Source organism: Haliotis rufescens, unplaced genomic scaffold, assembly GCF_023055435.1.
Source record: "Haliotis rufescens isolate VD_foot unplaced genomic scaffold, xgHalRufe1.0.p SCAF_11, whole genome shotgun sequence".
NCBI classification, from domain to species: domain Eukaryota; kingdom Metazoa; phylum Mollusca; class Gastropoda; order Lepetellida; family Haliotidae; genus Haliotis; species Haliotis rufescens.
This window is the reverse complement of record NW_025963791.1, coordinates 44347711-44372764: the sequence shown is the minus strand read 5'-3', so window position 1 is coordinate 44372764 and position 25054 is coordinate 44347711. Positions and strand designations below refer to the sequence as shown.

At 44.7% G+C, this 25054-nt stretch overlaps 2 protein-coding genes across 2 annotated transcripts; both read left to right on the top strand.

The window, feature by feature from the left end:
- Nucleotides 1-474: 474 nt before the first annotated feature.
- On the top strand, nucleotides 475-9638 carry LOC124123113 (beta-1,3-galactosyl-O-glycosyl-glycoprotein beta-1,6-N-acetylglucosaminyltransferase 3-like). Its single transcript, XM_046486383.2, has 3 exons — nucleotides 475-1211; nucleotides 5335-5561; nucleotides 8152-9638. Exons 1-3 carry the CDS (start codon nucleotides 475-477, stop codon nucleotides 8433-8435), a joined length of 1248 nt encoding a protein of 415 aa, XP_046342339.2. The 3' UTR covers nucleotides 8436-9638.
- Nucleotides 9639-21872: 12234 nt separating this feature from the next.
- On the top strand, nucleotides 21873-23775 carry LOC124123110 (arylsulfatase B-like). Its single transcript, XM_046486381.2, has one exon. It carries the CDS (start codon nucleotides 21974-21976, stop codon nucleotides 23411-23413), a length of 1440 nt encoding a protein of 479 aa, XP_046342337.1. The 5' UTR covers nucleotides 21873-21973; the 3' UTR covers nucleotides 23414-23775.
- The last annotated feature ends 1279 nt before the right edge of the window (nucleotides 23776-25054 follow it).

The following is a 25054-nucleotide window of genomic DNA, read 5'->3' as shown; positions in this document are numbered from 1 at the left end:
CCTCAGTCATCTTAGGCGCCGCGATTCGCTGTGCAGGGTTGCGTCCCTTGGGCAAGCCAGAAACCTATGATTGTGGATTCAAATCCCAGTTATCCCCGATCATACCCGTGCTCGTGGGTTTCACCAAAGTGGTAAACGTTTGAGACCTGCATCACTTCAGGCTTTCCTCCCACATTAAGCTGACACGCCGTGATATAACTAGAATACTGTTAAAAGCAGCGTTACACCCAACTCACTCACTAACTTAGCATCTATGATAGTCAAGACCCACAAGATGTGAATGGGTCCTTTGACATAAACTTGTGTCAGGACCAGAGGCAGTGATTCTGTGGTTCATGTGAGTGTCGATTACGCGGACCTCCTGAAGCTATTCGGCATGAACTTCAACAGTATTAAATATGTTTTTAATAAACACAGTTCATTTGACTTTCAGATTTTTACCAGATATCGCAGCCAAGATCACCGTTCTCGGTGATGTCGCTGTCTCGCCACTGTGTCCTCTCAGTGTATGTTGTGCTGGGGCTGTTGGTCATTGCGTTGCAGCTGCGGTGGATGACCTTGACCTCACTTAACAAAAGCAAACTGAAACAGCTCTTGGGCGAGTTTGAATCACCACAGAGTACTCTCCCTTTGAAACACAACATGAGTATGTCCTGTCAGAAGCTGATACAGGGGGACGTAGATGAGATAAACAGGACCAGCATCCTCAACACTAAGGACCTTCACCTTCAGAAGGACCTTCACCTTCATATCGGGGAGTTGAGGTCCTGCAGTAACTATTTCCGGTCCAGGCGATTCATCAACCATTCTGTGAGATCCGAGTTGGATTTTCCTATAGCTTATAGTATTTTGATATTCAAAGATTTCAATCAGTTTGTGTCTTTACTGGAGGCAATATGGCGGCCCCAGAACGTGTACTGTGTCCATGTTGACGGGAAGAGCAGCAATATGTTCCACGCCGCTGTGAGGAGGCTGACGTCATGTTTTACCAACGTCTTCGTCGCTTCAAGACTGGTGAGGGTCCAGTGGGGGACATTCACCGTCCTGGAACCGGAACTTGTGTGTATGAGGGACCTGTGGATGGTACCAACAAAATGGCGCTATTTTATAAATCTTACGGGGCAGGAATTTCCATTGAAGACGAACTACGAGCTGGTCGAAATCCTCCAAGCCTACAACGGGACGAACGACATCTTCGGGACCTCCAGTAGGTATGTAGGGGCTGTAACCACAACGAGTACTCACTGTAACCACGGGTGCTACTGTAACACCGAGTACAACTGTAACCACGAGTACTACTGTAACCACGGGTGCCACTGTAACATCGAGTACAAATGTAAACACGCCCTGTCAGCTAGATTTCTGTTTCTCTGACACTGCCACAACTGTTATCACAGCATCCACCAAAACTACTTCTGGGGCGGTGGAGTAGACAATTGTTACTGTGCCCTGCCACAATGTACCCCCACCACCACCACCACCACTACAACTACCACCACCACCACCACCACCACCACCACCAACACCACCATTACTTCCACCAACACAGTCACCACCACCACAACCGACACCACCACCAACAGTCATGACCACCACCACCACGACTACAACAGTCACCACCACCACCACCACCACAGTCACCACCACCACCACCACCACCACCACCACCACCACAGTCACCACCACAGTCACCACCACCACCACCACCACCACCACAGTCACCACCACCACCACCACCACAGTCACCACCACCACTACCAGAGTCACACCACCACCACAGTCACCACCACCACCACAGTCACCACCAGCACTACCAGAGTCACACCACCATCACCACCACCATCACAGTCACCACCACCACCACCACAGTCACCACCACCATCACAGTCACCACCATCACAGTCACCACCACCACCACCACAGTCACCACCACCACTACCAGAGTCACACCACCATCACCACCACCACCACAGTCACCACCACAGTCTGACACTGCCACAACTGTTATCACAGCATCCACCAAAACTACTTCTGGGGCGGTGGAGTAGACAATTGTTACTGTGCCCTGCCACAATGTACCCCCACCACCACCACCACCACTACAACTACCACCACCACCACCACCACCACCACCACCAACACCACCATTACTTCCACCAACACAGTCACCACCACCACAACCGACACCACCACCAACAGTCATGACCACCACCACCACGACTACAACAGTCACCACCACCACCACCACCACAGTCACCACCACCACCACCACCACCACCACCACCACCACAGTCACCACCACAGTCACCACCACCACCACCACCACCACCACAGTCACCACCACCACCACCACCACAGTCACCACCACCACTACCAGAGTCACACCACCACCACAGTCACCACCACCACCACAGTCACCACCAGCACTACCAGAGTCACACCACCATCACCACCACCATCACAGTCACCACCACCACCACCACAGTCACCACCACCATCACAGTCACCACCATCACAGTCACCACCACCACCACCACAGTCACCACCACCACTACCAGAGTCACACCACCATCACCACCACCACCACAGTCACCACCACCACCACAGTCACCACCAGCACTACCAGAGTCACACCACCATCACCACCACCATCACAGTCACCACCACCACCACCACAGTAACCACCAAAGTCACCACCACCATAACAGTCACCACCACCACCACAGTCACCACCACAGTCACCACCACCACCACAGTCACCACCACCACTACCAGAGTCACACCACCATCACCACCACCACCACCACCACCTGCACAGTCACCACCACCACCACCACAGTTACCACCACCACCACCACCACAGTCACCACCACAGTCACCACCACCACCACCACAGTCACCACCACAGTCACCACCACCATCACAGTCACCACCACCACCACCACAGTCACCACCGCAGTCACCACCACCACCACAGTCACCATCACAGTCACCACCACCACTACCAGAGTCACCACCACCATCACAGTCACCACCACCACCACCACAGCCACCACCACCATCACAGTCACCACCACCACCACCACAGTCACCACCACCACCACCACAGTTACCACCACCACCACCATCACAGTCACCACCACCACCACCACAGTCACCACCACAGTCACCACCACCACAACAGTCACCACCACCACCACAGTCACCACCACAATCACCACCACCACCACAGTCACCACCACAGTCACCACCACCACCACAGTCACCACCACCACAACAGTCACCGCCACCACCACAGTCACCACCACCACCACAGTCAGCACCACCACTACCAGAGTCACACCACCATCACCACCACCACCACCACCACCACAGTCACCACCACCACTACCAGAGTCACACCACCATCACCACCACCACCACAGTCACCACCACCACTACCAGAGTCACACGACCATCACCACCACCCTCACAGTCACCACCACCACCACAACAGTCACCACCACAGTCGCCACCACCACTACCAGAGTCACACCACCATCACCACCACCACCACCACCACCACAGTCACCACCACCACCACAACAGTCACCACCACAGTCACCACCACCACAGTCACCACCACCACTACCAGAGTCACACCACCATCACCACCACCACCACCACCACCACAGTCACCACCACCACCACAACAGTCACCACCACAGTCACCACCACCACAGTCACCACCACCACTACCAGAGTCACACCACCATCACCACCACCACCATCACAGTCACCACCACCACCACCACAGTCACCACCAAAGTCACCACCACCACTACCACTAACACCACAGTCATCACAGTCACCACAACCACCACCACCACCACCACTACGACTACCACTACTACTACTATTACTACTACTACTACTACTAAACATACTACTACTCCTTCTCCTGCTCATACTACTACACTACACTACTAACACCACCACTACTACTACCACTACTACTACCACCATCACCATCACCATCACCATCACCATCACCACCACCACCACAGTCACCACCAAAGTCACCACCACCACCACAGTCACTAACTTCACTACCATTACCACAACCGTCACCAACACCGTCACCACAGTCACCACCACCACCACCACCACCACCACCACAGTCACCACCACCACCACCCCCCCACCACCGTCACCACCACCACCACCACCACTACTACCACCACCACCATCACCACCACCACCACCAACATCACAGTCACCACCACCACCACAACAGTCACCACCACAGTCACCACCACCACAGTCACCACAACCACCACCACCACCACCACTACGACTACCACTACTACTACTATTACTACTACTACTACTACTAAACATACTACTACTCCTTCTCCTGCTCATACTACTACACTACACTACTACCACCACCACTACTACTACCACTACTACTACCACCATCACCATCACCATCACCATCACCATCACCATCACCATCACCATCACCACCACCACCACAGTCACCACCAAAGTCACCACCACCACAACCGTCACCAACACCGTCACCACAGTCACCACCACCACCACCACCACCACCACAGTCACCACCCCCCCCACCCCCCCACCACCGTCACCACCACCACCACCACCACTACTACCACCACCACAACCACCACCACCACTACTATAACCACCACCACTACTACCACCACTACCACCACCACCACTACTACCGCAACCACCACCACCACCACCACTACTACTACTACCACCACCACCACTACTACTACCACCACCACCACTACTGCCACCACCACTATTAATACCACCACTACTACCACCACTACCACCACCACCACTACTACCACAACCACCACCACCACCACCACTACTACTACTACCACTACTACCACTACTACTACCACTACTACTACTACTACTACTACTACTACTACTACTACTACTACTACTACTACCACTACTGCTACCACTACTACCACTACTACTACTTCTACTGCTGCTGCAGCTACAACAACTACTACTACTACTACCACCACTACTACTACTACTACTACTACTACTACTACTACTACTACTACTACTACCACTACTACTACCACTACTACTCTCACTACTACTACTACTGCTGCTGCTGCTGCTGCTACAACAACAACAACTACTACTACTACCATTGCGACAATACCGTAATAAAGGTAACCCCCTTGGTCAGTTAACGAACTTTCTGAAAGTTTTGTCATCAAACACAATCTTACGGTTGAAGAAATGTTATTTTTCATTGGTTTCTACTTATTATATTGAATATTGTATTCCCAGGGCAAATAAAGGTCGCTGGCGTAGAGTCTTACCCGCACCACATGGAATAACTCCGATGAAAGGACCTGTTCACGTTATAGCGTCACGTGACTTCGTCGACTACGTCTTGCATTCGCACGTGGCGCGTGATTTTTTGCACTGGACAAATAAAACAAAGTACCCAGACGAGACATTCTTCCCCTCTCTGAACAACAACAGACATCTCCGAGTACCTGGACATTACGCAGGTAAATATACTCCATGACTCCATGGCTCCATGGCTCCCCAGAGTGGCGCATCATACACCCAGCAATACAACTACAACTAGCGAATTCACAACCTTTTGACGGTGACACAGCAGTCAAACAGAGGCCACACCACTCTACCCAGACACTGCAGATAAACAGAGATCATCCCACTATACCAAGACACAGCAGATAAACAGAGAACACCCCACTCTACCCAGACACAACAGATAAACAGAGAACACCCCACTCTACCCAGACACAACAGATAAACAGAGAACATCCCACTATACCCCGACACAACAGATAAACAGAGAACACCCCACTATACCCAGACACAACAGATAAACAGAGAACATCCCACTGTACCCAGACACAGCAGATAAACAGAGAACACCCCACTCTACCCAGACACAACAGATAAACAGAGAACATCCCACTATACCCAGACACAGCAGATAAACAGAGATCACCCCACTATACCCAGACACAACAGATAAACAGAGATCATCCCACTATACCCAGACACCTCAGATAAACAGAGATCACCCCACTATACCCAGACACAACAGATAAACAGAGAACACCCCACTTTACCCAGACACAGCAGATAAAAAGATAACACCCCACTCTACCCAGACACAGCAGATAAACAGAGAACACCCCACTATAACCAGACACTGCAGATAAACAGAGATCACCCCACTATACCCAGACACAGCAGATGAACAGAGAACACCCCATTATACCCAGACACAGCAGAAAAACAGAGAACATCCCACTATACCCAGACACAGCAGATAAACAGAGATCACCCCACTATACCCAGACACAACAGATGAACAGAGAACACCCCACTATACCCAGACACCTCAGATAAACAGAGAACATCCCACTCTACCCAGACACAGCAGATAAACAGAGAACACCCCACTTTACCCAGACAGAGCAGATAAAAAGATAACACCCCTCTCTACCCAGATACAGCAGATAAACAGAGAACACCCCTCTCTACCCAGACACAGCAAATAAACAGAGAACACCCCTCTCTACCCAGACACAGCAGATAAACAGAGAACACCCCTCTCTACCCAGGCACAGCAGATAAACAGAGAACACCCCACTATACCGAGACACAGCAGATAAACAGAGAACACCCCACTATACCCAGACACAACAGATAAACAGAGAACACCCCACTCTACCCAGACACAACAGATAAACAGAGAACACCCCACTATACCCAGACACAACAGATAAACAGAGAACACCCCACTATACCCAGACACAACAGATAAACAGAGAACATCCCACTCTACCCAGACACAGCAGATAAACAGAGAACATCCCACTCTACCCAGACACAACAGATAAACAGAGAACACCCCACTATACCCAGATACAGCAGATAAACAGAGAACACCCCACTATACCCAGACACAACAGATAAACAGAGAACACCCCACTTTACCCAGACACAGCAGATAAAAAGATAACACCCCACTCTACCCAGACACAGCAGATAAACAGAGAACACCCCACTATAACCAGACACTGCAGATAAACAGAGATCACCCCACTATACCCAGACACAGCAGATGAACAGAGAACACCCCATTATACCCAGACACAGCAGAAAAACAGAGAACATCCCACTATACCCAGACACAGCAGATAAACAGAGATCACCCCACTATACCCAGACACAACAGATGAACAGAGAACACCCCACTATACCCAGACACCTCAGATAAACAGAGATCACCCCACTCTACCCAGACACAGCAGATAAACAGAGAACACCCCACTTTACCCAGACAGAGCAGATAAAAAGATAACACCCCTCTCTACCCAGATACAGCAGATAAACAGAGAACACCCCTCTCTACCCAGACACAGCAGATAAACAGAGAACACCCCTCTCTACCCAGACACAGCAGATAAACAGAGAACACCCCTCTCTACCCAGGCACAGCAGATAAACAGAGAACACCCCACTATACCGAGACACAGCAGATAAACAGAGAACACCCCACTATACCCAGACACAGCAGATAAACAGAGAACACCCCACTCTACCCAGACACAACAGATAAACAGAGAACACCCCACTATACCCAGACACAACAGATAAACAGAGAACACCCCACTATACCCAGACACAACAGATAAACAGAGAACATCCCACTCTACCCAGACACAGCAGATAAACAGAGAACATCCCACTCTACCCAGACACAGCAGATAAACAGAGAACACCCCACTATACCCAGATACAGCAGATAAACAGAGAACACTCCACTATACCCAGACACAACAGATAAACAGAGTATCACCCTCCATCGGTCTTGGGGACAAACAAGTCACAAAGCACAGCTGTAGTTATAATACATACATTTTTATTTCTGAGGTTGAAACTTTAAATTTTTAGATAGAGTCTAGAAGCGGTGGGCAATACTTTCATTAACTAATCATGAAGAAGGGCATTGGAGGAATTCTATCCTTCACTGTGCGGGGATGTGTTTTGTGTTGGTCTGCACCAGGTGCACTGCAGGTGACGTCACCATTACCTCTTTACATTTCCCTTTTCCAGGAGATCCCGAGACAAGAGACCGGAGGTTCCTAGGACGCTACAAGATCTGGAAGAGCTATGGTTTGCCCTGCAAGGGACGCTATGTCCGCCTGATCTGTGTGCTGGGGGTAGGGGACCTGGCCATGCTGACCAAAGCTGCCGGACTGTTTGCCAACAAGTTCGACTCCAGCTTTCAACCTGTGGCCTATGAGTGTATGAGAGAATGGTACTTTCAGAAGGTAGAGCGAGAGCAACATGGGAATTTGGAATTTGATGTCAGTCTATATAGGCGTCACGCAGCATGAGGTACTCCAGACAGTCGTCTCTCATAGAGGGCCGTGAGTGATGTCTCTCTATAAAGGCGTCACGCAGGATGGGTAACTACAGACAGTCGTCTCTCATTGTGGGTCGTGAGTGATCTCAGTCTATCTGAACTGTTTGTCTGAACTGTGTCTTCAACGTCACAAAACAATGCTATTTTGTTCTTGTGAATCTCGTGTTCGTCGTGGCGTGTATCTGTTGGCAGACTAGGTTGAACCCCCAAATTTATGCAGAAATGATATGTTAAAAAATGACATTGTGGAATTCAATCTTCATAATAAAGTCAATATCTGGACCATGCCCCAGAAATGAAGACACGACATCTGGGCACACTGGATATCAAACGCCGGATTGTCTCCCGTAGCAAATTCTGGGAACGCTGAGATCGTTGCGAACCTTTCAGCCAAGAACATCACAATGATTTTCTATGGGGTACATGTCGGGGGATTTGGCTGGCCAGGGCCAGTCGGCTGTTAGAATAGCTCTGTGAGGAGGTGTGTCCTAGAACCCCAGGTTCTGACCTACGCGCTGGACACAAGGGTCTGGCCACTGGAGGCATCATTAGATCCACATAACGCGTACGTTGACCGGTCATATTCCCTTGCACGAACGGGTCCGTTTGGATGACCTATGGAATGTCAACCCAGACCATGATGCTGTCATAAACATACCTATCGTGATCTTGGACTGTTGCCGGGTAGTACCCGGAGTCTCCAAACATGTTATGAACCATCTCTAAAGCGGAAACATAACGTCGATTCATCAGAAGACATGGAGTCTCTCCAATCCCGCCGCTGACGACCTCCAAACCGATGTGCCCACTGTTGTCTGAGCAGCCTGTTTGCCACAGTCAGACGCATTCCTCTGAAAGGACGTTTTCATTTCAGATCCACAGTTTTCAGTCTGTTTCGTATCGTTGAGGATGAAAAATCAGAATCCCGAGGCAACCCTAAACGCAATGATGTGTACATATCGATACTGCCGGGAGTAACCTACTGTTAATAAAATAGTAAGAAATTGCATTATCGGGAAGAAATGTATGAGAAAAAGTGGTTAATATTCCACTTTCGGTTAATGTGCAGAAAACGTGTACTTTGGGGGCTTTATACATTGGTGCAAAGAACATTTCGCGAATTACATGCTCACATTATTGTCATTATTTTTATCCTATGAGGAAAAAGAACTTCTCATTTCCATATGGTAGCAAAGCGTGGTTTCAAGCGGTAAGTCAATAATTATATCTGAAATACAGGAGATACAAGTCTCTGGGCGTCTCTCGCCCAAGGAATAAACGGGTCTTTCTCAGAACTAGTGAATATTTTGAAACTTAAACAGTCTTTTAGAATCTGTTGATCGACCATAGAGATGGCACAGGTAAAGTTGACGGTCTTTGGTTTATGCAAAGAATCAGCAAAGTGAAAATGTAATTTCACTAAAATCAGTTAACGCTACACAAAGATCTGATGACATCTCAGAACAGTTTACGCCAGAGGGATCTCTCATGAACTTTGACCGACCAATGAAATGAAAACTCGACATTAGCCAATCATAAAACAGCTTTCTTGAACTTTACGACACCAATTTCAAAGTGGCGACTTCCATACCAGACTAGGCTTTGAAAAATATCGTTCCAAACTTTGAAAACTGAACTGAAAATTTGAAGAATGTTTTTGCATGTCTAATAAATGGCTGATATTGTATGACAGTACTGCCTTCAGGCTGTGGAAAGTCTCTTCCGTTTCAAATGTTGATCCCATTGAAGCGAGAGATAGCCTTTGATTTGGACGTAATCGGTCGTACAGCATGTAACTGTCGCTCGGAATACCCCATGCTGACCTTTCAAATTTGCATGATTAGAAAACACATTCTGTCACTTTTTCCAATATGGCAAACGATGGTCTGATTAGTTGGATGAAAGGTCGTTCTAGCAAGACCCGTGTTTGGATATCCTTAGATCTTTGTATACTAGTAGCTTTATTCATACCGTAGTGGATGCCATAGTCCCATTCTACAGTTACATCATTGCTTGTGAGAGTAACAGCATGTATTCATTGGTACATTGATATACATTGTTCACCCAAATGATTGTCTTAGTTGCATTGGACCGCATCCGTGGTCTAGTGGCAGAGCGTCCGACCGGAGAGCGTCATGCGAAAAGGACGTTAAAAGATTATACTTGTTGTTACCCTGTCTGGCGCTCGGCATTAAGGGGCTAAAACAAGGACTGGTCGGCTCAGAGTAAGTATACTGTGTCTGAGTGAGGTATTGATGGCATAGTATCTCGGTGAGCTAGAACTATAAATCGGCATCTGTCCGGACTAGTAAAAGCACACACACACACACACACACACACACACACACACACACACACACACACACACACACACACACACACACACACACACACACACACACACACACACACACACACACACACACACACACGTGCATGCACGTCGCTATATAAGTGCAATAATCTTGGACGCGACGTTAAACCCCATTTCACCCCACGTCACCCTAGTTTCATTGCCTCATATTCAAACGTTGTAAGATTTTTAAATGTTTCTAATATTTTTTAAAGACATGACTAAGTTAAATTTATGTAATGTTGGATAAAAGTAGTATTTTGGGGGTATAGACAAACTCCTGGGATTGCCATAAGCATAACACACAAGTAGAATCTCGCTTCAATAAGATCTTATTTTGATGAGAATGGGTGAAAATGTCGCTGAAGCTGAACAAGAGATCCGTCATCTTCAAGATCAAAATAATGCACAGACACAAGTTTAAATGGAAGTAGGTCAGATGTGACTTCAGTGTCAAGTTGTAGGCTCCAGATCGTGTAGTCCCCAGCAAAATTCTGTGGAAAGTAAACAATATATTCACAATTAAATCACAGGACACCCAGGAATACACACGTCCTTCATGACCAGAACCAAAACATGTTCTGGTGATATGAAATCTTAAGATGGGAAGCAGCATTTCTGACATACATGGACCAAACACGAGCGGCTGCTGAATACATGTTATTGCAGCTAAGGCAGTATCTTGCTGGTGAAGCTTGGAAAGCAATACAAGGTTTGGGGCATAGTGCTATAGCTTATGATATTACATTAGACCGCCTTGTAGAATGTATGGTGGCAGGACGCATAAGGTATTACAATTTGAAGAAGTGACTAATTTGAGGCCTATTCGCCCAGGCTATGCTAAAGGTGTTCAAAGATTTGCCGATTGTCGTTTTTAATTATTGGACAATGTAGTGGTTAGTCTGAAAGAAGCAGATCGAATAGAAGAGCTTGCTAGTTTGTTGTTTTATGCCGCTTTACAAAGGAAAATGAATACACAATACCAGGCTGGCTTCTTCATAGAGATAGACAAGACAAGGAAATGGGTGCTTCAGGAAGGTGAACACCAAACAATACCTGCGGAAACACTACAAGGTGTTACTGATATATGAGCAGACGACTGGAGCTCATAAGAAAAAATTCATGCTTGTTTATCAATCAATCAATCTTTATTGTATGAAAGGCCATTGGCCCATATACATATACAGATAAACAATATAATGTACAGCTGTACATCGCATTATATAATTATTGGATAACTAATATGATGCTTGACATGTAATAGAGGTATTGTAATAACAGTGGTAATAACCACAGTGGCAGCAGTAGTAGTATAAAATACAAAAGGAATACAAAAGGAATACACAAGGAATGGAATGGAAACATGAAGTTTTACGTCGCAAAGGCTTTCAGCGATAGCACGACGTTCAATACAAAAGGATCTATCAGAAATATACTCATCATGTCAGGACAATTTGACAATTTAAATGTATATGCATTTCTAGTAGAAACAAACGGACAAAAATAAAATGTAGATACTCCTGATCTGGATGCGAAAGTTTCAAAACAACTATTTTTTCTGGACATATCGGATTTACTAAGTAATTTACTATGCACTCGTAGACTTTGAAAGATGTATTGTAATATCTTAGTTAATTTTTTACTAGGGATACCATTAAAAGATAGTATTTTGTATCAGGCATATATTTCAATCTTAGGTTGTCGTAAATTGGACATATAAACAAAAAGTGTAATTCGTTTTCAATATGGTTTTCGCAGAATGAACAAAAACGCATATCCTTAGGAATAGAGGAGAAGCGACCCCTGTTGCACATCAAATCATTTAACCCTAGCCTAAGTTTAATAAATGTGTCTCTATTTTTTCTCTCTGTTATAGTGTGCAGGTAAACCTCTGGTGTTAGACAATATTTAAAGGTTTATAGACGTCGTAGCGTGTACTGTTATCTAGTGACGACCTCCAACTTTGCGTAAACATATCAGTTGCTACCTGCTTAAAAGAGCTAAGAAAATACATTTTGTCTCCAACGCTTTGATTAAGCCAAAAATATTCAAATCCGTGAGAGAAGAGTAAATGCTTAATGTTTGATGCCCAGGTTACGTAACCAACACTATCACGATAGACAAGCATTTCGTAGCATTTTCTTGGGATGCGTTCCCGCGACATCTCTGTTATTTTGAGCCAGTATCTGAGTAAACGTAAATATGAACAAATATATAACGGGTATCTACCACATTCGCCATAGACCATATGATTTGGAGCCGATTTAGAAACATTTAGAAATCTTTTACATGCAGTTAAGTGTACCTTTTCAATATTGTAATAGGTTTCAAAACCCCAGACCTCTGATCCATATAATAAGATTGGTTGAACTTGAGCATCAAACATTTTAAAGAAAATAGTAGGTGAGATAACACGCAATTTATCTAGAACGACAAATAGATTTATTAGGGCCTTTTTTGCTCGTAGGGCGAGATCGTTAACTAGATGTTTAAGATTAAGGTTAAACGGTAAAACAACACCGAGGTATTTATACATGTTTGTAACATTTATAGGTTGGTTATTAAAGAACCATTTATCTCTCGATGCAAGAGGACCTCCTCTCCTAAATACGATAATATTAGTTTTTTCCAAGTTAACAGATAGCTTCCATGTAACACTATAACTGTATAGTATATCAATTTGTTTCTGGAGTCCGATAATAGAGTCAGAGATTAGAATCACGTCATCGGCAAAAAGTAACATAAGTAATTCATAAAGGTCAGGGTATAATTGCACTCCGTGTTTACCGTTTTGTTGAACATCAAAAGAAAGGTCATTAATGAAGAATGAAAATAGGAGAGGACTCAAGATACAACCTTGTTTAACTCCCATGGGGCAGTCAAAATAATCGGTGACTCCACTATTATGTCGTACACAAGATTTTACATTTTCATACATTGATTTTAAAATGGTAAACATTTTCCCACCAACACCAGCTGCCCTAAGACAATCCCAAAGTTTACATCGGTCAACAGTGTCGAAAGCTTTTTTTAAAATCTACAAAGGCAATATAAAGTTTTCGTTTTCGGCATCCGAGATATCTCTGAACAATAGCATAAAGTGAGAAAATATTATCGGCAGGTGAATATGATTTTCTAAAGCCAGCTTGAGTTGTGGGATTTTGTCAAAAACATTAGCCCAGGTAGAAAGACGATTGTTTAGAATTATAGCAAATAGTTTACCTAAGATGCTTGTTAGAGAAATTGGTCTATAGTTATCGGGGTTTGTCACGTCTCCCTTTTTAAATATAGGCACAATGACAGATCTAGACCATGCATTTGGGAATATACCCTTTCTGAATATTTCGTTAAAACATTTGTGCAAAAAGGGAGTAATGATATGTTTTGAACTTTTTAACATTTCAGCTAGGACATCATCGGGGCCTGGAGATTTACCTGATTTAAGTGTATTAATGGCATCGTGTATTTCAGCGACTTCGATTTCCGATTCTAAATTATCTCGCTCAACATCAGATAAATTTACATCATTAACAACATCATGGATGTTGTCGTCGAAAATATGGTTATTTCCAAAAACCTGTTTGAAATGGAGAAGCCATTCAGGACCTGTAATATTATTACGTGCAATGACTGGATTACGTAGAGATTTTATCACTTTCCAAAAATGCTTTGAGTTCTTTAATGAGTTGGTTAATTTATTCAATTTCAGATGTCTGAAAGAGTTAAGGTGTTGTCTGCATTCTGTTTTATATTTGTTTCTTAGTTTACAATAACTTCTATTTAGTTCTTATCTATTTCGTCGAAACTCGCGAAGGGCTCTTCTGGCTGATCTCTTGTGTTCTTTACATTTACCGTTTAAACTGAACAGCTTTTTAGGAACTAAATTTGAACACGAGCGCGTTTCATACATTTGCCAGACTCCAAAAGAATGTTTATAAAGAGATCGACCGCATCATGCATATTACTCCTCAAAGTATGAAACAGGGTGTCAAACACCTCATCAAAAGTATTGCTTAGACATCGTAAGAAGTCAGGTTTTTTAGATTCATTCCATCTAAAACTGTCAGAAAATATATCCTCTGATAATGGTTCCGATACAGGATTATAAAATGCACACTGTAGTTCTAAAGGAAAGTGGTCGGAGTCTGTGCTCCCCCCAACAGTTAGGCAATCAACAAATCTGAAGAATTCAGCTGACGCTATAAAATAGTCAACAGTGCTACTGCCATTACTACTTACACATGTTAGTTCACCACTTCTGTCGCCATTCAGTCTGCCATTCATCATATACAGGTTATAAACATAACATAAATTAAGAAGAAAGCGACCAAATTTGTTAACCACATCATCCAGTGACGATCGTTTACCAATGTCACAAGTGGATCGTCTTCAGGAAATATATCTGGATCACCGTGATTTAATTCAGGTTCTGGAGGGTTATTCTCAGTACCTGTTCGAGAATTGAAATCCCCACACAGTAATATAAAGAAATCAGATTGGTACTCTGATAGGTCGAGAAGAAAGTTATCAATTTTATCAAATAAGCAAGCATTTGGATTTTTCACGTAATACGTTGAGTTTTCAGGGGGAATATAAAAACAGAAGATCAGAATATCTTTTGGTAAACCGAAGGGAGTTTTCTTAATTTCTATGGTCAAAAGATTGTCAATATCATTTCGACGTAACACACAAAACTGTTGAAATTCATATCTAACAGCAAAGCAAACTCCACCACTATTCCTGCCATGACCTGACAATTTCACCGACGGGGAGTAAAATATTTTATATCCAGGCAACCAGTCATAGTCTACGTTATCCAAAAAGGTTTCCGATAGACAAAGAAAGTCAAAGGTTTGTAGATATGAAATAAAGTCATTATTTGAGAGTTTACTGGATAGACCATTCACATTCCAGCAGAGAAATCGGCACAGAGTGTTATCAATTTCATGAGTGAGGTTGATAACGGTGCGTCGTTCATTTGGCTCCTGTGAACAATTGACCGGGGCCGGGCCGAGTCCTCAAGTAGTTTTGTTCCTGGCGCCTGATCTTGTCTTTTATCAGTGAACTGTAACAAAACATAAAGTCGAACTTGGATGTCGTATGCAAGGTGTGTGGTGAACAACATGTGTTCAAGAAAATGAGGGGGCACGGGTGGCTCAGTCGTCTAAGGCGCCACGATTCGCTGTGCAGAGTTGCGTCCCTTGGACAAGCCAAAAACCTATGATTGTGGGTTCGAATTCCGGTTCGCCTTGATTATGTTTCTAGGTTTGTCCACACCATACCCGTGTTCGTTGGTTTCACCGAAGTGGTAAACGTCTGAGACCTGCATCACTTCCGGCTTTCCTCCCACATTAACTTGGCAAGCCGTGATATAACTGGAATACTGTTAACAGCGGCGTTATACCTACTCACTCACTCAAGAAAATGAACATTGCCGAGAGATGGAACGCTGCTAATAAGAAACCAATAATAGGTTCTTACATGGTAACACACTCAGAACAGGCATTGCACAAGTCAATCTGGACTTTGCAGAAGATGGTTTGGTTGTGGAAATGGAGGTGACTCAGTCACTTTCTCAAACAAAAGGTTAAGATCAGGGCTCCCCTGAAAGAACACATGCAACTATACTATCAGTGGGGTTCCGCGTTAATATATTATTGGATGATGCAAGAACTAGGTCATATATTAAAGCTGCTGTAGCTGCAGAATTAGGGATACAGAGGTCAAAAGAGAAGATACCTGTGTGTCTTGAATAGTAAGAAAGATGGAGTTGAGACCAAGCCAGTTGGAATTGAGGGTGATATTGGGAGATATGTGTATTGACCGAATTGAGAGTAGAGTGTATATGAAGTCTAGCCTATGAAAACATCACCTCACAGTACGTTGAAACATATTTTATCCGCAAAGTCGATCATGAAGAATCGAGAGAAGATGTGTCGTACCTTTCAACATTTTGCGTCCAGGCCCGACACATTATTGAATTATGTCATCAGACCAGGTCCGACACCTCGTTGAGTGATATAATCAGTCCAGGTCCGACACCTCGTTGAGTGATACAATCAGTCCAGGTCCGACACCTCGTTGAGTGATATAATCAGACCAGGTCCGACACCTCGTTGAGTGATATAATCAGACCAGGTCCGACACTTCGTTGAGTGATATAATCAGTCCAGGTCCGACACCTCGTTGAGTGATATAATCAGTCCAGGTCCGACACCTCGTTGAGTGATATAATCAGTCCAGGTCCGACACCTCGTTGAGTGATATAATCAGACCAGGACCATATATATTGATCAGAAACTGAGAAAGAGGTGTTACTCCTGATCAGATTCTACTCAGAGAACTGAAACTGACACTACCCAAATAGAAGTTAAGAAAGACCCGATTCGGTCAATTTCAATAGTAAATCTTTCATATCATGACCAACTGTAGTAATATGAAAGCGGCAGTTGTTCCTGAACTTCTTTTGGGTAGTATAAGTGACAGGCTCAAGGAAACTCCTTATGATGTACAATTTCTCCTTGCACTCGACCGTGGGAAGCCTATATATATATTTTACCGCCGCTTCAACTCGAATATCGACGAACATAGGATGCAAGTCAGGACGGAACACACGGACAAGAGAGAGGGTGTGGAAATAGACCCACACATTATAATAGTCAAGGACACACACAGGGTGGAAGGGAATTGGCTATTAGATGATAATTGAACGATATTGGATCATTGATATAGCTGAAGCTTAAGTTAAACATCTTGGCCAAATTACCTTCTTTTTACTTTTTCAATCCAAGCAGAAATTCCAATTCATATGCATAAAGAAACATATACGCAAGAAGGGGGCACAAGTGGTGCTCATGTGAATGTTTACGTCTTGTCTAACCACAACAATTTACATAGATGTTATCAATTACGTCCAGCATTTCATACATTGTTTTGTCAGTAAACTTCAGATGGCATTTGCTTTCATTTTGACAATTGCCTGAACCTCTGAACATAGATATGTATCTGTATCCATGGTCACCACGGCTTGTAACAAAAGCCCCATGTGGGGCGGCCTGACTTTGGATGACAGCTGGCTGGGACAGCATTGGTTTGTTCCATTTCTGTTTCCTCTTTTTCAGTTTGTGAATTCTACCAATGACAACATCACACACTGACTTAGCCCACTCTGACAGACATTCAACAGGTTCTCTTTTGACCCATGTTTTGGCATATGATATGACAGCATCCATAATAATTTAAGTCATTATCACAATTGGCAGGAGGCTGCTCACGATATTTAGGTCCCTATTTGCCGAAGGTTGTCATTGTCAACAAGGTTTATTGGGCCCTGTAGGAGGGGCAAGGGTACCAGTGTATTGTCGACAATAACTCTAGTGTTTAAACAATAACCTCAAACAACCCCCAACACCTGGGGTCTTAGTCCTATACAATGCTGTTCTCTGGCACCATCGCTCTTGTAAACTTCTGATGAACATCACTATTGATGCTTATGCCTTTTAAAGGCACTAGATTTCCGGCCACCGTGCACTTTAATAATCCGCGGGGAAAGCCTTAAGCTTAGGGCAAAAGAGCAGCCGCCCGCATGGAGTGAGTGTCCACGATACACGGGCGGACAGTAGCCATATACTTGAAGCACACTTTTCAGTGCCTTTAAAAACGTGTCGTAAGTTACAGTTTACTGATTGATGTTTGCTGTCAACAAGGGAAGTGAGGTGAAATGGGGTTAACGTCGCTTCCAAGACTATTACACCTATACAGCGACGTGCACGCAGGTGTGTTTGTGTGTCTCGAATTAGGCCGATTTTATAGGCCTAACCCACTGAGATATCATGTCACAGTTTAACATGAATTACACACTCGGACACAGTTTACTGACTCCAAGCCGAACAGTCCATATTTCAACGTCTTTTTGGTACGAACCCCGGACCTTCCGCTCTCCGGTCGGAAGCTCTACCACTAGACCACGGAGGGAGGCAGTCACCTCGGGTAGAGAGATGGAGAGTACTCGTTGTGCGAACTGAATAATTGTAGCGGGCCTAATAGTGTGCACCACAAGGTAGAGTTAGAGCGTCCGGTAACATCTGTATAGGTAGGCTACGACATATTGATCTGACCCTGTGTGACTCCAATGCTCCCCCACCACGCCCACCACTGCATGTTGGTTGGTATTAATATACATATCAGGTATAGCTTCATGATCCACCTGCTGGGTGGTATGGACCCAGTCATTTTGATACACGCCGCCATATTGTACGCATCATTAAAGCAATTCCTGCGAGGAGACAACTGCGCATTTAACTGCACACATAAGTTGTCCCCTTCAAATAGTCACCCAAATCTACCCACCAAAGAATGTCTGCTTTCGCTGCCGTAATGATATAGACATGTGGATGTTTCTATGGACACTGTTACATAGGTCAATTAAGACACGTGGGAATGTACGCCATTCACGGATGGCACGTCCTGACCAGTTGAGCTCACCTATCAATCAATCCAATCAATTGACACTTTATTCTTTTTTCTTATGTTGACAAGTTAGACATGTTTTCAACCCTCGTAGCTTATCACGAGGAGAGGTTAAAGTTCCCATGACGCTTTTTAACCTCTATACCAAGAAATACAAGCTTTTGCGTTGGGGGTACAAACCTGTCCCCGTTGATTGTGGAACCCAAACTTACAATTCCACATTTTAAGGCCATCTTCCCGAGGGAAGACAGTTAACTGACTTTAAAAGTCCAGTTTCCATCCTTGCCGAACTAGGCTGGAATTACTGGGCTCAATCGTAGCGCCACCAGTGGCTATTACCAGTTATGTCCCTTCTAAGCCTCTCCTATGGACCAACCAGATTCCACCTCTCGTATCACTTGCGTTTGCTTCACACAAAATGGTGGCGCCCAGTCAGGACGATCTGCTCGATAATCAAGATCTATATTGTGACAAAACGGGTCTTACATCGTGAAATGCATCAAATCACGTGAGCACCTTCATTAAAAACATGAAAAGATTTGGAAAATATCGGCTGACAACGAGTTGGCAGTGCACATGCTTTGCAAATCCTGCAATCGACCGAAATCTGCACGACAGTATACGAACCGGATTTCGATTTCAGTGCGCGATTTTGATTGGACTATGCAAAAACTCGTTAGTCCAGCCAAAATGTAACTCCATAATACCAGCCTAGTTCGGCAAGGGTGGAAACTGGACTTTTAAAGTCAGTTAACTCTCTTGCCTCGGGAAGATGTATTAAGGCTGTTATTTCACAGTCTGATTTTGTTTCTGCGATTACAAGGAAATTGTCAATGTACACCACAATAGCCACGCTCGAACCAGAAAATTTAGGTTGAAATATTCTTGTTATACTGGACAATTGTTAGAATACATCCAGAGTCCCCGCGAGACGTAACAACAGGTAGCGGTGTATCAAACCATGTATGTAACAGCATCACTGTCACCAAACTGCTACTTTAGTCCGAGCGCTTGAATCCGGGTGTACTGGCACTCGAGGATCAACCAATGTATGTAACAGCATCACTGTCACCAAACTGCTACTTTAGTCCGAGCGCTTGAGTCCGGGTGTACTGGCACTCGAGGATCAACCCATGTATGTAACAGCATCACTGTCACCAAACTGCCACTTTAGTCCGAGCGCTTGAGTCCGGGTGTACTGGCACTCGAGGATCAACCCATGTATGTAACAGCATCACTGTCACCAAACTGCCACTTTAGTCCGAGCGCTTGAGTCCGGGTGTACTGGCACTCGAGGATCAACCCATGTAGATCTATCTTGGACATACACCGCAACAGTGAATCGCGGCGCCTAAGACGACTGGGCCACCCGTGCCCCTGATATAATGAGATAACATATTGGCGTCACGCTTATGGCGCGAAATCAGTGATCCATAACATAGTCTTTTGGGTATAATATACCGTTATGGGCAGTGTAGTTTTTTTTCCACTTTTCCTCCACCCTCGACTGGCACAGGCAACTACTCTAATGTTGTCCAACAAAGTGTCAAAGACGTGTTGGTGTTCTTGTTCCCACTTCCAATTTTAATGTGGCTTAAGCTGTCCATTCAAAATATCCATCAAGTGTCGAGAAATTCTGACAAGGTTCTTTACAAGGCGGTGATAGCACCTGGTGAATCCGAGGAATTCCGCATTGACAACTGAGTCAGAGTGGCTGCAGGGTAAGTGTCATGTATCAAAGTGGCAGTGGATGTATCAAAGGATGAATCCCCTTTATTGCCAGAATCTTCACCTGAAAATATAGATATCCTCAATGGATGCTGATATACAGGCCAATGTGAAGTCGAGAAAGTTTGTTGGTGACATCAAGAGTTCGTACTTACTGCTGGACCAGGAGTGAAAGGTGAGTACTCTGGAGGTGTGGACGCATGTCCCTGGCTTGGGTTGGATGTAAACAAATTTTTCTGTTTTGGTTGGGTTGTAACTTGATGAATGTCATACCTTCCTGTGCCCTTCAAGTAAGCTAATATCCTAACTTCATCTTCAGCAGACAAAACTTCAGACTTGACCTCCCAATCTTCACCACCCTGAGCCATGTTGATTTATACAACACACATACATATACACATATGTCATTGTACACATAAACATGTACACAATGACTATGTCAATACACTGTAGCCGAATGCATGTAAATGTAAACAATAACACTGTATTTCAGCATAACAATTTGGGAATATCCGATCTACTTCAATTTACTTCATTCGATAAATTTTATAATCTGTGTATACTACTCAAAATTCATGTATTGCAATTTCGCTATGTTTGCTTTGTAATATGTGGAATACCAAATAATTACAATTGTTGAATATATTTCTTTTCCTGTTAAAGTCTGTGACTTCATAATTGTACTGCAATCTACTCCATTGATTCCATTCTTTGACAAAGCCGACATACAGGCTGTACGCTCCTTCCCTTCTCCCCTCACACAGTTGTACAGTGACTGATAAGGTATGACAAGGCATGTTCCAGTGACCAACATTTGCGTAAAATTAGACCAGACAGGTGTATTCAGTGTGGGCTGGCCTGGGGACGATAAGCAACGACGCTTACCTCTATCTGACACTCACACACACTGTGTTACAAACACAAAGCTGTTTTACTGAGCTGGCTACACACGCTTAGACATGAGTTTGCTGTGTGTCCTGTTTGTTGCCTCCGTCACATGTCTTCAACACAGCTCTGCTGCAGACAAACCACACATCGTCTTCATCGTGGCAGATGACCTTGGCTGGAACGACGTCGGCTGGATCAACCCTGACATCCAGACCCCGACACTTGACCGTCTCGCCCATAGAGGCGTCATCCTCAACTCTTCCTATGTCCAGCCACTGTGTTCCCCCTCCAGAAACTGCTTCATGTCAGGCAAGTTTCCCTACCACACAGGGCTCCAGGATAACGTGATCTTCATAGAGCAACCCAAGTACATGCCAGCGGACCTGACCACCATCCCACAGAGGCTGAAGACCCTCGGGTATGATACCCACATGGTCGGCAAATGGCACCTAGGCTTCTGTAACCTGAAGTACACGCCCACCTACAGAGGCTTTGACACCTTCATGGGCTACTATGCAGGTATGGAGGACTACTTCACACATGTCAGGGACGAGGTGGCTGATTACTATGGTTATGACTTCAGGAACATGACAGATGCTTACAAAGACGCTCAAGGGGAATACTCCACATACGTGTTTGCGAAGAGAGCCATTGACATCATAATGAATCATGACAAATCTAAGCCGATGTATCTCTACCTGCCGTTCCAAGCTGTACATGAACCACTGCAGGTACCGACCAAATATTCAAACCGATACAGCCACATTCATGATTTAAATAGGATGGTATACAGTGGCATGGTGAGTGCTTTGGACGATGCTGTGTACAACATCACCTCTGTCCTCGAGGACCTTGGATTCATGGACAACCTACTTCTTGTGTTTACAACAGACAACGGTGGGCCTCCTAGTCAAGGCGCAAATAACTGGCCACTGAGGGGCGGGAAAGCCACACTTTGGGAGGGAGGCACCAGGGGAGCGGGTTTCGTCTACAGCAAGACTCTGCTGAAGAAGACAGGCTACACACATCCTGGTCTGTTCCACGCCGTGGACTGGTATCCCACGTTAATGGACATAGCGGGGGGAGACTCCAGCCAGCTGGACATTGATGGGTTGAGTCAGGTCGACATGATCCTCAATGGAGGTGGCAGCGTCAGGAACCAATTTGTCTACAACATCTACGACGACCACTACGCCGCAGCACTCAGGTGGGGAGACCTGAAGTTGATTGTTGGAGACCCTGGTTACTCAGGATGGTACCCTCCGGCTGGGTCTGACTTAGACGTCCCCGTCATGGACGACTCTCCCCTCCCCAACGTCATGCTGTACAACATCAGCGCCGACCCCACGGAGCACCAGGACATCTCCAAGGACAACCCAAACCTCGTCAACTTCCTGCTGCAGATGCTGGCCCTGAAGAATGGGACTCGGGTGCCAGCAATGGACCCACCCTCTGACCCTCGATCTAACCCTGTCAACTTCAACGGTATCTGGAGCCCCGGCTGGTGCTAAGCATTGGTGGTGTATCATGCAGTGTGCCAGTCTACCTCCTTCACTGTGAGGATCCTTTGTGAATTCACAGCTAACTCAAACAATCCTTCTTTATCATCATTGTGCCAATTCTGCAGAACAGTCTACTATTACAGGTTTAACTATAAGGACCATTCGTCTTAACTTTTGATTTTTAATTATTATTTGTTTCATATTCAGAAGAAATACAAGTCGACCCTAAGTTATAAAACTGTGAGCAGGGAACGTGTCAGAGAGTCTTTGTACAAGACACCAATCATGGGATGTTCTGATATCTGTAGGGGAGACAACTTATACAAGATGAAGCTATGGTCTTTGCTTTCATTAAAAACATATGACATATATCTTTTTAAAAATTTTTATTTGAGTTTGTTGACCACCGCTCATTGATTGATGTATGTACTTTGCTTCGTGTCTTTGGAATTAGTGAGTTGGTTGACTACTACTACTATGGCTACGAATAAGCTGTACTGCTACTAATGATGCTACTACTGCTCCTTCTCCCCCCCACCTCCTCTTACTACTACTACCTTTACTACTACTACTACTACTATTACTACTACTACTACTACTACTACTACTACTACTATTACTACTACTACTACTACTACTACTACTACCTTTACTACTACTACTACTACTACTACTACTACCTCCACCTCCTCCTCTCTCTCCCCACACCTCCTCTTACTACTACTACTACTACTACTACTACTACTACTACCTTTACTACTACTACTACTACTACTACTACTACTACTACTACTACTACTACTGCTGCTCCTACTTCTTCCCTCCACCTCCTCCTCTCCACCTCCACATCTGCTGCTGCTGCTGCTGCTGCTGCTCATCCTTCTCCCTTCCTCCTCCTACTACAACTGCTGATACTACTAATGCTGCTGCTTATGTATTTGTGGTTGAAACATCAGAATTGTTCCAGCTTTTTCACGGGAGTCATAATTAAGGCCGGATCATATAAATCAGTGATTGATTTTTTAAGTAACATCCCGTACAGTCAGGATACGATGACGCGTATCAGCTAGGTCAATGAGGATATTGCTGACTGTAACAACTTATCTACCTGTTACACTTTTGCAAAATGTCTACAAGATGTCTGCCAAATATCTACCAGGTGTCTGCCCGATGTCTACCAGATGTCTATCTACCAGATGTCTGACAGTTATCTACAAGATGTCTACTAGGTGTTTACCAGATGTCTGACAGTTATCTACCAGATGTCTACTACGTGTCTACCAGATGTCTGACAGTTATCTATCAGATGTCTACTAGGTGGCTACCAGATGTCTGACAGTTATCTACCAGATGTCTACTAGGTGTCTACCAGATGCCTGACAGTTATCTACCAGATGTCTAATAGTGTCTACCAGATGTATGACAGTTATCTACCAGATGTCTAATAGTGTCTACCAAATGTCTGACAGTTATCTACCAGATGTCTGATAGTGTCTACCAGATGCCTGACAGTTATCTACCAGATGTCTAATAGTGTCTACCAGATGTCTGACAGTTATCTACCAGATGTCTAATAGTGTCTACCAGATGTCTGACAGTTATCTACCAGATGTCTAATAGTGTCTACCAGATGTCTGACAGTTATCTACC

Coding starts and splice junctions, on each gene's coding strand:
- LOC124123110 (XM_046486381.2), top strand. CDS start 21,974: ATGAGTTTGCTGTGTGTCCTGTTTGTTGCCTCCGTCACATGTCTTCAA.
- LOC124123113 (XM_046486383.2), top strand. CDS start 475: ATGTCGCTGTCTCGCCACTGTGTCCTCTCAGTGTATGTTGTGCTGGGG. Junction 1,212..5,334: donor ATCTTCGGGACCTCCAGTAG/GTATGTAGGGGC, acceptor TTGTATTCCCAG/GGCAAATAAAGGTCGCTGGC. Junction 5,562..8,151: donor AGTACCTGGACATTACGCAG/GTAAATATACTC, acceptor TCCCTTTTCCAG/GAGATCCCGAGACAAGAGAC.